General features: G+C 45.3%; 1 protein-coding gene across 5 annotated transcripts; it reads left to right on the top strand.

Moving 5' to 3' along the window:
- Positions 1-6,569: 6,569 nt before the first annotated feature.
- Positions 6,570-12,118, top strand: LOC106609736 (zinc finger protein 16-like). Of its 5 annotated transcripts, XM_014208707.2 has the most exons (9): positions 6,571-6,743; positions 7,076-7,278; positions 7,556-7,651; positions 7,749-7,844; positions 8,100-8,210; positions 8,525-8,648; positions 8,828-9,782; positions 10,000-10,058; positions 10,256-12,118. In XM_014208707.2, exons 1-9 carry the CDS (start codon positions 6,704-6,706, stop codon positions 11,854-11,856), a joined length of 3,285 nt encoding a protein of 1,094 aa, XP_014064182.1. In that variant the 5' UTR covers positions 6,571-6,703; the 3' UTR covers positions 11,857-12,118. The 5 variants fall into 5 exon arrangements, with proteins under 5 accessions (XP_014064183.1, XP_014064182.1, XP_014064184.1 ...); XM_014208708.2 differs by lacking the exon at positions 7,749-7,844 and having other exon boundaries at positions 6,570-6,743; XM_014208709.2 differs by lacking the exon at positions 7,076-7,278 and having other exon boundaries at positions 6,592-6,743.
- Positions 12,119-12,291: the final 173 nt, after the last annotated feature.

Here is a 12,291-nt window from a genome sequence, read left to right as displayed (position 1 = left end):
TGTCGTGCTTGTGTTTCGTTGGCGTTACACTATGACTCCGTGTGCATCCTTTAACTTCTCTGGGCAAGGTGGGACGTGACCGTCCCACACTATTCAACAGCCAGTGAAATAGCATGGCACGAAATACAAAACAGCAAAAATATCATAATTTCAATTTCTCAAACATATGACTATTTTACACCATTTTAAAGATACACTTCTCCTTAATGTAACCACATTGTCCGATTTCAAAAAGGCTTTACAGCGAAAGCAAAACATTAGATTATGTCAGGAGAGTACATAGACAAAAATAACCACACAGCCATTTTCCAAGCAAAGATATATGTCACAAAAACCCAAAACACAGCTAAATGAAGCACTAACCTTTGACGATCTTCATCAGATGACACTCTTAGGACATCATGTTACACAATACATGTATGTTTTGTTCGATAAAGTTCATATTTATATCCAAAAACAGCATTTTACAATGGCGCATGATGTTCAGAAAATGTATTCCCACCAAAAACTTCCGGTGAATGACCACATCAATTTACAAAAATACTCATCATAAACGTTGACAAAATACATAACAATTATTTTAAGAATTATAGATACAGTACTCCTTGATGCAACCGCTGTGTCAGATTTTAAAATAGCTTTTCGGCGAAAGCACATTTTTCAATATTCTGAGTACGTAGCTCGCCATCAAAGCAAGCTATACAGACACCCGCCAAGTTCTGGGGTCACCTAAACTCAGAATTAGTATTATAAATATTCTCTTACCTTTGCTGATCTTCGTCAGAATGCACTCCCAGGACTGCTACTTCCACAAGAAATGTTGTTTTTGTTCGAAATAATCCATATTTATGTCCAAATACCTCCATTTTGTTTGTGCGTTCAGGTCACTATCCAAAGGCATAATGCGCGAGCGCAATTCGAGACATAAAAAGTCAAAATGTTCCATTACCGTTAGTAGAAGCATGTCAAACGTTGTTTACAATCAATCTTTATGGTATTTTAACGTAAAAATGCGATAATATTCCAACCGGACAATAGCGTATTCATTCCAGGAGAAAAAGAAGGAGAGGCGCGCCAAACGTGCCCGTGCAGTAAACAACTCACTGGTCCAAGGCAGTCCACTCATTGACTGAGCTCCTAATCTCTGCCCGGTTACAGGAGAATGATGAAAAAACTTTCTGAAGGCTTTTGACAGCCAATGGAAGCCTAAGGAAGTGCAACGTGACCCCACAGACACTGTAGTTTCGAAAGGGATTCAAAAGAAGAACTACAATTCTCAGATCTCCCACTTCCTGGTTGGATTGTTTTCAGGTTTTTGCCATATGAGTTCTGTTATACTCACAGACGTCATTCAAATAGTTTTAGAAACTTCCGAGTCTTTTCTATCCAAATCTACTAATAATATGCATATTCTAGTTTCTGGGCCAGATTAGTAACCAGTTTAATTTGGGTACATTTTTCATCCGGCCGTGAAAATACTGCCCCCTACACTTTAAGAAGTGAATATATTGGTGGCTCTTGCTGCCACAAACTGTATTTACCTTACATAACTTGCCGACCGGCTTGTTCTTGTGTGTTGTGAATTGCTTAAGCGGGTTCTCTGCTAATTACCCTACAAGGTTTTTTTACTTGTTCTTTCCCCTGCAGAATGTAAGAGTATCGCGGTGGGCTTCCACTACGTTGAGACATTAACTTTGGAGTTCCTTAACGGAGTTACTCCATCATATGGTGCTGTTTTTACTGCTTAGATATTAAACCAGCTAGGTAATATTGCAGTTGGTGTAAAAAACAACAACATATAAATCAAATCCATTACCTGGTTGTTGTTTTTTGTCTGCCTGTTTTTCCCTCACGGGTCTTCCCCATTTTGCAGAGGTACTGAGTAATTTATCCCTCACCGGGTTCCTATTCCTCCAAGCGAGTCATGACATAAGCTCTCTCAGGGCGTCGGACCCCTGCTCCGTGGCCTTGCTGGCTTGGCTGAGCTTATGGCTTCCCTTTGTGACAGGTGTGATGGTGGCATCCTCCTGGAGATCTGCATACCTCGTATATGCACTGCCTGGGTTTGAGCCACGCTGAGAGGGTGGTGGAGCACCTTACTGGATGCCTGTTCTGTCTGGTGTTCTCAGAACGCCTGCGCCTGGAGTGATTGGAGGCCACGGTGGGGCTTCATCACCCCCAGCGGCTCAAGAGGCTAGGAGGGGCCTACTCACTCGGGTAGCCACTGCACTGGACATCAAACCGGTGGACAGTGATGACTCTCCATCTGTCCCCATCTCTGCTAACTTCCGTGAGGCCTTGCAGGAGAGCTGACTCAGAGCAGAGACTGGACCATGGAGTTATGTGGCGGGAGCAAAGTCACTCGGCCTCCGGGAGTACCTGACCATGGACACCATGATAGCTGCCATGGTTCTCCCGGACCGGGAAGATTATAGAGCAGAACCCGCAACTGAAGCCGGGGCCCCCAGAGTCTTTGATGCGGACTTGAAAGCCACATATGGGTCCCTCTGCTCTCTTGACCGCCTTACCTGCTGCAGACTCTGTTTCCCCGGCTGCAGGGGAGCACAGAGGAGCTCCTCCAGGAAGCGATGGAGGTGTCTCGCCTGCTTTACCTGCTCCAGAAGGATGTGGCCTGCTCCAACGGACGGGCCATGGCGCAGGTGGTTACCTTCCGGCGTCATCTCTGGCTGGCCCAATCCCGTCTGCCAGCTGCTTTCCAGAGCACATTTGTCACTCTCCCTATCAGGGCTGACCTTTGGTACAGGGGATAATGACATTCTGGAGCAGACCGATAAGGTCCATATGGACCGGGAGACCCTGAGACGGTTCATGCCACCTCCTCAGGCCCGGGTCCAAGGCAGACATCGCCACCACCTGCACCTGAATAACGGCGGGGTCCCTCTTCTGCCCCATTGCCTCGTGCTGAGGAACGACAGCGGGGAGGGGCACAGCGTGCGGTGGAACAACGGTCAACCGTCACCACCATAGGGATGTGCCTGGGGGACCCGGCAGGACTCCTGACACACCCTTCCCCAGCCTCGGCCGCTTCTCCTGGTCTCAAAGGGTAAAGTGGGAGGAGTGTGTGGAGTCCCCATGGGTGTTATCCACAATGCTCAAGGGGTACCGACTCCAATTCCGCTGCCGACCCCCGTCCTTCAGGGGCCTTCGTGTCACCACAGTGGCCAACCCCCTGAAGAAAACCCTGCGACTGGAGATCTCCTCACTCCTGGACAAGGGTTGAGGGTTTCGACCAATTCTGGACCTCCTTAACCTCAATGGGTACTTAAAGGTACTGAGGTTCCACATGCTGTCCCTAGCCCGCGGGTTGCAGGCCGTGTCCAGGGACCAGTGATTTGTGATGCTGGACCTGAGGAATGTGTATTTCCATGTTCCTGTTCACCCAGCTCATTGGCAGTACCTCCGATTCGCTTTCGAAGGGAGGGCTTACGAATTCATGGTTCTTCCCTTCAGCCTCTCCTTGGGTCCTCGTACTTTCACAAAGTGCATGGACGCTGTCCTGGCACCTCTCACATCCCGAGGGTTGTTGATCCTCAATTACCTGGACGATTGGCTGGTTTGTGCCCCAACCAGGACCCAGGTCCTGTCAGACCCAGGTCCTGACCCACATCGGCAGGCTGGGCATTACTTAAACGGCAAGAGTCGTCTGACGCCAACCCAGAGGGTGGCCTTCATTGGCATGGAACTGGACTCAGTCCTCATGAAAGCACGCCTGCCCACCAGAAGGGTTCAGGCGATCTTATCTTATCGACCACTTTCGGCAGGGGCGGATGGTATCCGTCATAACCTGCCAACGCCTGTTGGGCTTGCTGACAGCGTCCTCATTGTTGATTCCCCTGGGCCTGCTCCATCTCCGGCCTCTTCAACGGTGGTTCAAATCCCACCGGCTGCACCCGAAGCGCCACCATCACCACCCTGATCCACGCTGTGCTGGACAGGACCAGGTTGGCAGAGCATCGTCTGCTTCTGGTGGCCCCATACTGGCCCAGACGACCCTGGTTTAGTCTTCTCCTGTCGCTGTTGTCTGGGACACCTTGGCAACTTCCCCTGAGACCGGACCTGCTGTCTCAGGCCGGGGGAACTCTGTGGTACCCGAGGCCACACTGCAGTCTGTGGGCTTGGCCACTGAATGGTACCAATGGTCCATGTTAGGACTACAAGAGGGTGTAATGAACACAGTTCGTTGCTCCAGAGCCTTTCCGTTCACCTTCACACTCCTGGGCCAGACTACACTCAATCATAGGACCCGCTGAAGAGATGAGTCTTCAGTAAAGACTTAAAGGTTGAGACCGAGTCTGCATCTCTCACATGGGTAGGCAGACTATTCCATAAAAATTGAGCTCTATAGGAGAAAGCCCTGCCTCCAGCTGTTTGCTTAGAAATTCTAGGGACAATTAGGAGGCCTGCGTCTTGTGACTGTAGCGTACGTGTAGGTATGTACGTCAGGACCAAATCGGAAAGATAGGTAGGAGCAAGCCCATGTAATGCTTTGTAGGTTAGCAGTAAAACCTTGAAATCAGCCATTGCCTTAACAGGAAGCCAGTGTAGGGAGGCTAACACTGGAGTAATATGATTTAAAAAATGTTGTTCTAGTCAGGATTCTAGCAGCTGTATTTAGCACTAACTGAAGTTTTATTTAGTGCTTTATCCGGGTAGCCGGAAAGTAGAGCATTGCAGTAGTCCAACCTAGAAGTAACAAAGGCATGGATTCATTTTTCTGAATAATTTTTGGACAGAAAGTTTCTGATTTTTGTTACGTAGATGGAAAAAAGCTGCCCTTGAAACAGTCTTCTTCAAAAGAGAGATCAGGGTCCAGAGTAACGCCGAGGTCCTTCAGTTTTATTTGAGACGACTGTACAACCATCAAGATTAATTGTCAGATTTAACAGAAGATCTCTTTGTTTCTTGGGCCCTAGAACAAGCATCTCTGTTTTGTCCGAGTTTAAAAGTAGAAAGTTTGCAGCCATCCACTTCCTTATGTCTGAAATTCAGGCTTCTAGCGAGGGCAATTTTGGGGCTTCACCATGTTTCATTGAAATGTACAGCTGTGTGTCATCCGCATAGCAGTGAAATTTAACATTATGTTTTCGAATGACATCCCCAAGAGGTAAAATATATAGTGAAAACAATAGTGGTCCTAAAACGGAACCTTGAGGAACACCGAAATTTACAGTTGATTTGTCAGAGGACAGACCATTCACAGAGACAAACTGATATCTTTCCGACAGATAAGATCTAAACCAGGCCAGAACTTGTCCGGGTAGACCAATTTGGGTTTCCAATCTCTCCAAAAGAATGTGGTGATCGATGGTATCAAAAGCAGCACTAAGATCTAGGAGCACGAGGAGAGATGCAGAGCCTCGGTCTGACATCATCAAAAGGTCATTTACCACCTTCACAAGTGCAGTCTCAGTATATCCAGTCCAATACTTTTTTCTGTGATTGCTGAACTTTTCATTGAGAATGCAGTTATTATTTTTATGGTTACATTTCTTTTATTAACCTTTTATTTTAATATTGTATGAAACGTGCTGTAGATTCATATTTTTTTTGTCATTTAAATTAAATTGACTTTTTTGGCAACATCAGAGGAGTTTATTGCATTATATTAGCATCTGTGAAAATTATTCACTGATTACTAGAGTCGATTTAGCCAAAGATTTTTATAACTAAACCAAGATAGACCACGGCAAAATCCATCTTGTTTCCAATGGGAACAGTTGAGTCATAGTAGGAAGAACAAGCAAGGAGGTGGGCAGAGCCAAGCACGAGATCCTATTGGCCCGTTCTAGCAAACATCTGCATATATCCGTTAGGGAACGCCTACCCTGAAATGCACGTGTGCAATAACTCAATTCGACTTTTCACTCCTAAACAACGCGATTAAAAAAACTTTGACAAAACTTAGTCCACTCTATTCATAAAATGTTTTAGTTTTGGGAATCGAAAACTGTATTGAGATCAAATGGTTCATTAATGAGAAAATGTGCAGAATGTAGGCCAAATTCCATCTCGTTCCATCTTCTCCCATTGCCCGCCAGTGGGCTTCCGAGTCGAAACGCCAAGCGGATGCCTCATATTTATAGATCCAATCAGTGTTCAGAATGGTGCAAGTGCTAAACAAGTTGATTGGGGCAAAATACATTGCCATCGCCAGGACGTGGGTTCCCACAATGGCTGGTTAGGGATCGGTGGGCGGAGGTGCCCTTGTCTACTTTACAGACTGGAGGCTAATCCTGGACTGGGTCCTATATCAACGGCAAATTCAAGGACGACTAGAGTCACCTCTATGGCTCAGAATGGACTACGACTTGGAGATGGGCATGGGTGGAGTGCTTGCTCTTTCTGCGTTGGCTAAAGTGGGATGACCCGACATAGGGCTTGTAGGGGTTTGCGCAGAAGGATGTCATGTTAGCTTGAATCCTGTTTTATAATATAATGTGAATAAATGTCATTTACTTACCAAAAAAATGGCTGTCTTATTGTTCTATCTGTGATATAGCGTTTCCCATGATCGTAACTTTTATTCTAAAGGCGAATATAAACCGGAACTAATGTTTTTTTTTGCGACTTCCTGCAAAATGAGAAGAATAAAAAAAAATGACTTCCAGGTAAACAGATATTTCAGCCAAATGAATAAATGATTGCTTGGGATTAGTTTGGGACGTCCCTGTGACTGATAATAATGGATTATCGGAATTTAACGGAGCCGGTGGTGAATACGGGTAAGTTGATAGTTGTCGCAGGGAACTAATTGGAAGCTTTCACCAGACAGAAACAGCAGGCAGGGGTTCCAGCTAGCAAGCCAACTTTCCAATCGTAGCCCTGTAGCTAGGTACTTATGGTGTAAATATGTATGGGATCCATGCTTATTTCCGTTTATGATCGCTTTTATGCGATCTGCATTCCTACATAGTCTACTTAAAATGCATTGCGTAGTTAGCTATGGCAAGTAGTATCAATGTTATACTCTTCTAGTCATAGCCTAGCTATTTGTGTGCTCTTGTTTGGCCCAGTCAGTGCAGCTGCTTACTGCCTGCGATATGTCCATTCATAGGGTTATATTTTCCTCTACCTGCCCTGCGCCTGTTCATCCCACCGCTGCGGCTGTTTTCTGCAGCGATGTGGCAAGTGGCCCAACGAGGGGATATAATGGACTACGGGAAGCTAGAAGAGTTTGTGACATTTGTTACAGAGATGGTTCCAGAGCTGCTCAGTTTTAGACAGAGAACCCAGCTCATGTTGGGCTTACGAGCAAAGGTGAGAGAGAGGTGATGATTATTTGCAGTAACTTTGACCCTGATGTCATCGTGCCCACACATCTTTCACGGTCCAAAAGAACCAGAAATGAAAAACACAAAATCTATATCTAGATTTGTCCTGTAACTTGAAAAGAACATGGCTAATTTAGTAATGAGTTGTAAGGAATTATATTTTAGTCATGAAGCAACAGGGAATGGAATATTTGAAGAGAAAGGTTAGGCCAAGTTGTTTACCCAACAGTGTTCTTGTAGGAATAATCTGTTTTTTTCCCCAGTTGGTTTTGGAGTTGTGCCGCACGGAGCAGACAGCAGGACTTCAGAGCCATCTGGACAGGATCCACGCTGCAAGATCACATCCGGGGGATACAGACGTGAGTCTTAAGATATTACTCAATCCTCTGTAATGATGTTCTCTCACTCGATCTTGTCAGAGTTACAGTACATTTATTCAAGAGGTTTTTTCCCCAGTTTTGTTGCGCAGAAGCGGAAGCCTCTAAATCAAATTTCCTTGCACTGGTACAAACTCTTATCCAAGACCCAGTTGAGAGAGAACATTTCTTCCAGGTCAGTATATGGTTTTGTTGGTTCAGTTTGTTAAACACCTAAGTTTGAACATTTGTATGGTCCGTCAACATTGGTATAACAAAACAGATGAAACCAGTAATATCTAGGCTACATTTTCAATGTTTTATGTTTTTGTGATAATAAACCTATCGCTTCATGTTCTTAGGCTACATTTAATCTTTGAAAGAAAAATTCTATGTGAAAAGTAGCCAGCCAAATAATTGATCCCCCTGTCTTTTTCATCTCTCCCATTAGGAAGTGTTTCCTGTAGACTATGGACCCAAGTATGACTCTGCCCTGCAAGGATTAATGTGGGAGTTTCTCTCCAGGCTGGAGCAGCTCCTTCCAGTACCAGACCTCAAACAGGTACTCATGCAGAACCTCCTCGGACCTCCGTTATCAAGCATGAGCTTGTGAATAAAGTTGGCTTATTTGAATGTCTGCATCTTTCTTTCATGTCATAATGCCCACGATGAATTAACATGCTGACATATCTCATGTGGTGCACTGCAGCACTCTTCACAAAATGTTACATTGGTTACTCTGTATATGTATTAGACATGATGAGACATCTTGGAGCATTGTATTTAAGATAATGGGCATTTAGAATATTTTATTGAAGAACAACTGGACCGATTGATTGATGCATATTATATTAATGTGTGCTCCCCATCTCGTAGACAGTGTCTTGGCTCAATGCTGCACCCTCTGTTTTGGAAGAGTGTGTCAACTCTCTATCTCAGCCGCTACAGTTGAAGACTCTACTGCAACATCATAGAGAACTAGGATATTTGGACACCAATGGTAAACCACTTAAAAATAATAATCCAGAATTAGTAAAGGAGGTATGCAAATTGCTACTTTGAATGATTCAAGGAAATGCTTTTAGGATTGTAACATTCCCCCTTCATTCATATCATCCCAGCAGTTTATTAAAATAAATAACATCTCACTGTAATTGTCTCCTTTTACCTCTCAATCAGCAACTTCTTCCTCCTCTGCTGGCGACTGCATCTTCTCCTCTCTGTCTCTCACTCCGGTAGTGGTGACGGCCACTAGAAAGACAGAAACAGAGATCCAATCAGAGTTGATGGATGGCTGTATGGACCCAGCCTTATATGGTGAAGAGATGGAAACTGAGTCTGTAGTAGTGACGGAGTATGCAGAAGTGGAGCTGGGGACCAGTACATACACCAGTGAGGAAAGGGAGTTTAGTATAGAGAAGACTGAGTCACAGAACCAAAGAGACAGTCAGGTTGAATTGAATGGGGAAGAGCGGGAGATGGTAGCCATGCAAAGCGAGGAAGACCGTCAAGAGGGAGAAGTGGAGGTTATTTGTGAGGAAGTGGGGCTTCCTAACGGAGACGCTGAGCTCGTTTCAGAGGAAACCAGTGACATGAACACAGAGGAAGACGTTTTCTGTGCAGAGGTGGGGGATGTGTGTGTGGATTTGGAGTCAATGAATAGAGAGGTGGAAATTATTTATGAGGAGGTGGAGCATGTTGAACATCAGGAGTTAGTTGGGCCTATATGTGGAGAGAATACAATTGACAGACCGTCCACCCACAATGAGAACCTACATGAAGAAAATGGGGTCACAGAGGAGGGGACTGAGAAGGATGAGCAGGAGAGAAATGAAGCTGTCCCCCAAACTGATAAGGATCAAGGAAGTTCCCAATGTACGCCACAAGAAGTAATGAACCAGCCTGAACTGGTCACATCCTGTCTGCACCAAAAACCCACATTAGGGTTCCAGAGACTGGACGTCAGTGGCCTGCCTCTCCAAATGTCCTCCCCCTCTCAACCATTGAGAAGAAACACAAGGCTCCGGATGAAGACAGTGGGCTCAAAAGGACCCAATGGAGGGCAGCTCAAGGCATTGAAGGAGGAGGCTAATGGGACCTGGGGCGTCCCTTTATACCTGCCTCCAGACCCAAGGTAAGAATGAGGGGTGGGAGGGGACTTAAGGTTTTAAAGCAATTTCACCATTTACTTTAAAAGGATCACAATGGAAATGCATCATTGACTTCATTGTGTTTTCCCTGTCACGTTTTTAAAATGTTTGTACTGTTTGTATGGCTGAGTTAAACTGTCAAATAAAATCAATCAAGTGCAGTGTCATTGGACATCAATTGTGCTTTATCGCTATCTTTAGGGAAGACTCTGAAGACCTCAGCGCCACTTCTGACAGCTCCACACTGTATGGAAATAAAGGTATGCAATGTTATATCAACACAAGGTTTCTATGGCACTGTAGGTACACTTGGATATTGTTAGAAATCTCTGAATGTTTAATCATTTTAATTGGCAATGTTGAATATGGTCCAGATGCCTGGCTCAGAATAAGTTGGATTATAATTTTTGATAACTTTCTAAATATACAGTATGCTCCTTTCTCTGTTCCCCTGCAGGTGGGACGGTGGAGGCTCCCTCTCTTGTCTTCGCCTGCTCTCAGTGCTCTTTTAACCATGCCGACGAGGTGACCCTCCGGCAACACCTTAAAGAGCTTCACCCAGAGGAGTACAGAAGGATACTTGCTGCTGGAGAAAATGAAACAGAAACCCCTCCAGGGTCTTCCAGCAGCACCCCTCTGAACCCATGTCTCTCAGACATTCCCCACACGCTGGGGAAGTCTGGCAGGCATGCATCACGCTCCAAAACATGCTCTGTGTGTGGAAAGACCTTCTCTCGAGCGACAGATATGAGGAGACACCAGAGATCCCACACTGGGGAGCGGCCTTACAGGTGCACCCAATGTGAGAAGACTTTCCAGTACTCCTTCGACTTGAAAAGACACCAGCGAAAGGGCCTAGGGTCAAGGCCGTTCCAGTGCTGCGCGTGTGGAGAGGGCTTCGATCGGGCGGAAGATCTAAAGACACACTGCAGTGTGGCTCATTTAGCAGAGTCGCAAGTCTCTGATGATGACGTTGGGATCAAGTTAAACCTCCCAGCAGGCCTTGAGAGTGAGCAGTGTCCCAGCGAAGAGGGTCAACACAAATGTCCAGAATGTGACATGTCTTTCAGTCAGATATCCCAAATGAAGCGACACCAGCTGATTCACTCCGGTGGTGACACTCTGCAGTGCAACCAGTGTTTGAAGAAATGTCAAAACTCTGATGCCCTCACAAAACACATGCAAATGCACAACGGCGCTCGACCATTCCAGTGTTCTATGTGCAAAATTAACTTCACACAGCTAGTTTGTCTTAGGCAACACTACTTGAATGCTCATAAGGAAGAGGGTTCATTTCTGTGTTCCCATTGTCCTAAAAGTTTCTCAAGGCTATCGAACTTGATCAAACACCAGAGAACTCATACAGGTGAGCGGCCTTACCAGTGCTCTCATTGTCCAAAGAGATTCACACAACTACAGATCTTGACTAGACATGAGAGAATTCACACAGGAGAGAGACCATTTCTTTGCCCTGACTGTGGAAAAAGCTTTCTGTCCTCTGGTGAATTGTCAAAACACCTTCAGTGTCACTCAGAGGAGAGACCCTTCCCTTGTCTCGAGTGTGGAAAGACTTTCAAGGCCAATCGGTTTTTAAAGAAACACTTACAGACTCATACAGGGGAGCGTCCTTTCCCCTGCTCCCAGTGTGGGAAGAGATTTTCCAAGTCGACTGATCTGACCAGGCATAATCGCATGCATACAGGGGAGAGGCCACATATGTGCTCTCAGTGCGGTAAAAGTTTCTTAACTTACTCCGAAGTGGTGAAACATCAGCGTTACCACACTGGAGAACGACCATTCAAATGTGCGCAGTGTGGGAAAAGTTTTACCCAGTCCTGCTATCTTACAGTACATCAGCGGATACACACAGGAGAGAAGCCCTACTCCTGCAGCGTGTGTGGAAATCGCTATAACAGCACCACTCCACTGAAGAGACACATGCTCAGCCACACGGGAGAGAAGCCATACGTGTGTACTGAATGTGGGAAGGCTTACAACAGATTGCATCTGCTGCGGACACACGAGAGAACTCATGCAGCAGCTGAGGCTGTTTGTTGAGGATATTGGTGTGTCATTGCTATTCATATGTTGTAGTGTCTTTGGATCATTTGTTGTTTTTTGGAAATGTAAAGTAAAACAGGCCCTTTTGTATTAGAGGCCTGTAACAATAGTTGAGCATCATACTGTGAATTGTTAATTCTGTCACTGCTTGGAATTTCATTGTATTTTTGAGATGTGCTTTTTGCTGTCAGGAATCATACATCAAAGGGCATTTTATTTAGATTACTCACCTTGTTTTGACATTAAAAAGAGAGAAGTATTGCGCACCTTTCTTTGCAGAATGAAGAGGACAGTTGCTACCGGTACACAGGCTGGTTGTTGAGAGGCGAGTGCCAAGCCTCTATGTTCAAAACTGAGGGAAAATATGTATTCTCAAATGTAGGCTTGAGTTGTCTTTATGGCTGATATACATAATATTAATCAATCTGCTAT

Source organism: Salmo salar, chromosome ssa07 (genome assembly GCF_905237065.1).
Source record: "Salmo salar chromosome ssa07, Ssal_v3.1, whole genome shotgun sequence".
NCBI lineage: Eukaryota > Metazoa > Chordata > Actinopteri > Salmoniformes > Salmonidae > Salmo > Salmo salar.
This window is presented reverse-complemented; position numbering and strand designations above follow the sequence as displayed.

Excerpts from the sequence above, each read along its gene's own strand:
- LOC106609736 (XM_014208707.2), top strand. The coding sequence starts at position 6,704 with ATGGATTATCGGAATTTAACGGAGCCGGTGGTGAATACGG. Across the intron at positions 6,744-7,075 it reads GGAGCCGGTGGTGAATACGG|GGTTATATTTTCCTCTACCT; the intron begins GTAAGTTGATAG and ends GTCCATTCATAG. Across the intron at positions 7,279-7,555 it reads TGTTGGGCTTACGAGCAAAG|TTGGTTTTGGAGTTGTGCCG; the intron begins GTGAGAGAGAGG and ends TTTTTTCCCCAG.